Source organism: Sorex araneus, chromosome 3 (genome assembly GCF_027595985.1).
Source record: "Sorex araneus isolate mSorAra2 chromosome 3, mSorAra2.pri, whole genome shotgun sequence".
In the NCBI taxonomy this organism is placed as follows: domain Eukaryota; kingdom Metazoa; phylum Chordata; class Mammalia; order Eulipotyphla; family Soricidae; genus Sorex; species Sorex araneus.
Window position 1 is genome coordinate 34,386,681 of NC_073304.1, and position 5,054 is coordinate 34,391,734.

Sequence of the window (5,054 nt, forward strand, 5' to 3'; positions counted from 1 at the left end):
TACCAAACAGGGCATTCAAACTCAGTACATCAGGATCCTCCATGAGCTGTGTTATGAATTCACCACCAGGATCTCACCATTCTACAAGGAAGTGATCATTGACATAAAGAGAGGAGTTTGGCAGGGTGATACCATTTCACCAAAACTCTTCAGTGCCACCCTCGAGAAAGTCATGTGATGACTGGAATGGGAAGGAATGGGAATGAAAATAGACAGTCGGCAACTACACCACCTCCGCTTCGCTGATGACATCGTTCTAACAATACCAAACATTAGCCAAGCGGCACAAATGCTGGCCGACTTCAACCATGAGTGTGGACTGCAGCTGAATCTCACAAAGACAATGTTCATGAAAGACTAACTAGTTCCTGACATTCCATTTGCTCTCAACAGAATGAACATCTCTGAATGCAGTGGTTATATGTACCTGGGTTGAGAACTCAACATGATGAACAACTTGGCCCAAAACTGTGCAGGAGGAAGAGAGTGGCGTGGAACGCCTTTAAGAGCATCGAAGAAGTTGTTATGAGGATGAAGAACCTCTGGCTCTGGGAACATCTTTTAAACTCCACCATTCTTCCTGTACTAACATAAACCTCAGAGATCTGGGCCCTACAAAAACAGGATGAGAACGCTAGTCATGTCTCCCAATGAGGAATTGAAAGAGCTATGTTTGGAATATCACACTTCACTCAAGTGAGAGATGGAATCCAGAGTCCCGACCTCCATCGATGATCAAAGATCAGGGATGCTGCCTCATTGGCCAAGGCATCAAAAATCAGATGGGCCAGACACATAATGCAATTTGGAGATGACTGCTGGACTAGAGTCATTACCGACTGGATTCCATGGTATGTCAAAGGAACGCCTGGCCGCCCACCTACAAGATGGTCAAACTTCTTTGTCAATACCCTGAATGAATGGTTTGATGTTCTTCGTATTCCAGAAGTGAGCAGATGCCATTGGGCTACAATAGCACACAACAGGGATGAATGGAGATGTTGCTGGCGCCCACTTGAGCAAATCTGTGAGCAATGGGATGACAAGTGATACATGTGATGATAGTTGACCATCTACAACAGGATGTTTAAAATCATAGTGTCTAAAGACTCACTTAAAAATTTGTTTTCGGGGCTGGAGCGGTAGAACAGCATGTAAGGCTTTTGCCTTGCATGCAGCCAACCCGGGTTTGATTCTCAGCATCCCTGAGCATTGCCAGGAGTAATTCCTGAGTGCAGAGCCAGGAGTAACCCCTGTGCATTGCTGGGTGTGACCCAAAAAGCAAAAAATATAAAAATTTTTAAAAAATTAAAAAAATTGTTTTCTACGAATGGCTCAGAGGTACATGAGAAAATGCTCTACATCACTAATCATCAGGGAGATGCAGATCAAAACAACAATAAGATATCTCACGCCGTAGAGACTAGCCCACATTCAAAAGAACAAAAGCAACCAATGTTGGCGCAGATGTGGGGAGAAAGGGACTATCCTTCACTGTTGGGAATGCCAACTAGTTCAGCCCTTTTGGAAAACAATATGGATGATTCTCAAAAAATTAGAAGTTGAGCTCCCATTTGACCCAGCAATACCACTCCTGGGAATATATCCTGAAGAGGCAAAAAGGTATAGTAGAAATGACATCTGCACTTGTATGTTTATTTCAGCACTGTTTACAATAGCCAAAATCTTGAAAAAACCAGAGTGCTCCAAAACAGATGAATGGTTAAAGAAACTTTGGTACATCGAGAGAAGCGGCAGGCATTCTGGTGAGCAACGCGGCTCCGGGATTTGGGATTGGGACACATCCGAGCCGCGGGGGGGCACTGGAGTGGGGCGGCACCAGCCCAAAACTCCCAGTGGTCCTGGCCGCCGGAAGTCACGCCCTCGACCCACCCTCGGCGCCATCTTGCCACAATCAACAGAGAAGCGGCAGGCATTCTGGTGAGCAACGCGGCCCAGAAAATGCTCCGGACCCGAATTGGGGACAACAACACCGGGGAGCCGGAAGGAGGAAGTGCAGCCAGCACACCTTCTCCGGATGGAGCCCTGGCGACACTGAGCAGCAACTAACACGGCTCGGGGATTTGGGACTAGGACACATCCGAGCCGCGCGGCCGCGTTAGCACAACCTTTTCTAAAACCTAAAAACATACAATCTTTTAATGGAAAACTAATTATCAAATGCTTCCTTATTAGGGTTATCTTGTTTGGGGATATAACTCCCACAACAATAGTGAGTTTTGTGTTAAAATATGGAACGTAATCAAGGTGAAGAGAAAATGAAGTGAAATTCATCAGTTATACAGTTGGGGTGGGGGGCGTGGGGTATACCGGGGATTTTGGTGGTGGAATATGGGCACTGGTGAAGGGATGGTGTTTGAATATGGTATAACTGAGACATAAACCTGAGAACTCTGTAACTTTCCACATGGTGATAAAATAAAATAAATAAATAAATAAAAATTTTTAAAAAAAGAAACTTTGGTACATCTACACAATGGAATACTATGCAGCTGTTAGAAAAGATGAAGTCATGAAATTTGCATGTAAGTGGATCAACATGGAAAGTATCATGTTGAGTGAAATGAGTCAGAAAGAAAGAGACAGACATAGATCAAACTCATCTGTGGTATATAAAGTAGCAGAATGGGAGACTAACATCCAACAGTAGTAGAGATAAGAACCAGGTCTGCCCCACAGCTTGGAAACTGACCTCACATACTGGGGGAAAAGGCAGCTCAGATAGAGAAGGGAACACCTAGTAGAGAATGTTGGGAGGACCCACTCAGGTTGAAAGCTGCGTGCCGAAAGTAGACTATAGACCAAACACGATGGCCACTCAATACCTCTATTGCAAACTACAACATCCAACAGGAGAGAGAACAAAAGGGAATGCCCTGATGCAGAGGCAGGGTGGGGTGCTGGGGGTGGGATGAGGGTAGTGGGAGGGATACTGGGAACATTGGTGGAGGAGAATGGGCACTGATGGAGGGATGTAAACGAAATGCAAACATGAAAGTTCATAAGTTTGTAATGGTACCTCACAGTGATTCACAAATAAAAATTAATTTTTTTTTAAATTTGTTTTCAATGAGGGACAGATATTTAGGGAAGAGGTTAGCAAATGTTGACCTATGAGCCAAATCTGATACAACACCTAGGATTTTAAAATACCTTTTTCATATGAAATTCACATACTGGCGGCTGAAGAGATAGTATAGTAAGTAAGGCCTCGCATGCAGCAGACTTGAATTCAATTCCCAGCACCATAAATGGTCCCCTGAGCCTTACCAGGAGTGATCTCTGAGAACAGAACCAAGAGTAAGTCCTGAGCATAGCCAGGTGTAGCACAAAAATAAATAAAAAATTCATATGCCATTTAATTTACCCATTTATGTTACAGAATTTAATGTTTTAGCATGGTAATGGAATTGTGCAAACATCATCACAGTTTAATTTTGGAATGTTTCCATCCTGCAGAAAAGAAATCCCATTAGCAGTCAGTCTTCATTGATTTTCTCTATCCATTTCCTCCCTCAGCTCCATCCTAAGCAACTGCTGACTTTTTACACTGTCTACTCTGAAAATTTCATCTAAATAGAGCAATATAATAGGTAGTCATTGCAACTGGTCTCTTTCACTTCTCATAATGTTTACAAAATACATCCATTTTATATCATGCATTAGTTCTTCACTAATTTTTATGGCCAAATATTGTGTGAATATACCACATTTATTATCATTCATCAACTGTGGATATTTTGGCTTTTTACAGTTTGGCTATTACAAGTAATGCTGCTGTGAACATTCTTGCACACATGTTTGAGTAAATATATATTTTTATGTCTTGAAGTGAAATGATTGGGTGAAATATAATTTTGTCATATTTGGAGTACTGTATTGTGTTTGCCTTTCTACTTATACTACAGGTGGTCCAGCTGTGGTATTTGCTTTTCAGCAGAATTCTATTTATCATTTTCCATTGTTATGTCTTTTTTTTAACATGGCCCACTTCTTCTTTTTCCCAGACATTTTTGCCAAATACTTCGTACTTTTTATTATGTTGCTGTAAATAAAATTGCCTTCAAAATAGGATTGTTGGGAGCCAGTGCCGCTCGGGGAAATTCACCTTGAAGTTCAACCCTTTCGTCATCTGGACCGCCCCAAAACCGCAAACACGACTCCAAGGCCCCTTTGCACGTGCGCAGGAAGATCATGTCGCAGCCACTGTGCAAAGAGCTGCGACAGAAACACAACGTCTGCTCAGTGCGTAACCTCAAAGATGACGAGGTCCAGGTGGTTCGAGAGCACTACGAAAGTCAGCAAGTTGAAAAGGTGGTCCAGGTGTACAGAAAGAAATACGTCATCTACATCGAGCGGGTGCAGCGGGATAAGGTCAATGGTATGGCCATCCATGTGGGCATTCATTCCAGCAAGGTGGTCATCACCGGGCTAAAACTGGACAGAGATCAGAAAAATGTTCTTGAGCGTAAAGCCAAATCTCGACAAATTGGAAAAGAGAAAGGCAAACACAAGAAAGAACCTATCGAGAAAACGCAGGAACGAGTGTGACTGTTGTACGGCCTCCTGTATCTTCGTACCTTTGGGGGATGTCTCTGAAACATTGTACTTCCTCCCTATTTTGTTACTGGCCCATGGCTCTATAAAATTGACCTTTTGTGTTTCTCATGGATTTGATGAATAAAAATAAGAATGTTCCTCATTTAAAAAATAAGATCATTGTATACACAATATATTTTACTTTTTATTAATATTGTTGCAAAAAACTGTTAATAGTCTCTTTAGCATAATCTCTATGTCCATATCATGCTTCCAGTATGTCATTTGTAAGAGATAGTTTCACTTCTTCCTTTCAAATCTGGATGTGCTTAACTTGTTCTTCTTGCCTACTTGTTCTTTTAATACAATCATTGAGCAGAAGGAAAGAGGAGACATCCTACTTTGTTTCTAATATAGGGGGAGGGGTATTCTAGTTTTTGCCATTTAATATAATTGTGTTTGCAGATGTCATTTATCAAATTAGTAAGTTTTCT

General features: G+C 41.9%; 1 protein-coding gene across 1 annotated transcript; it reads left to right on the plus strand.

Moving 5' to 3' along the window:
- The first annotated feature begins 3,012 nt into the window (after window positions 1-3,012).
- LOC101553700 (60S ribosomal protein L26-like) lies at window positions 3,013-4,572 on the plus strand. The gene is made up of 2 exons (XM_055130486.1): window positions 3,013-3,034; window positions 4,151-4,572. Exons 1-2 carry the CDS (start codon window positions 3,013-3,015, stop codon window positions 4,570-4,572), a joined length of 444 nt encoding a protein of 147 aa, XP_054986461.1.
- The last annotated feature ends 482 nt before the right edge of the window (window positions 4,573-5,054 follow it).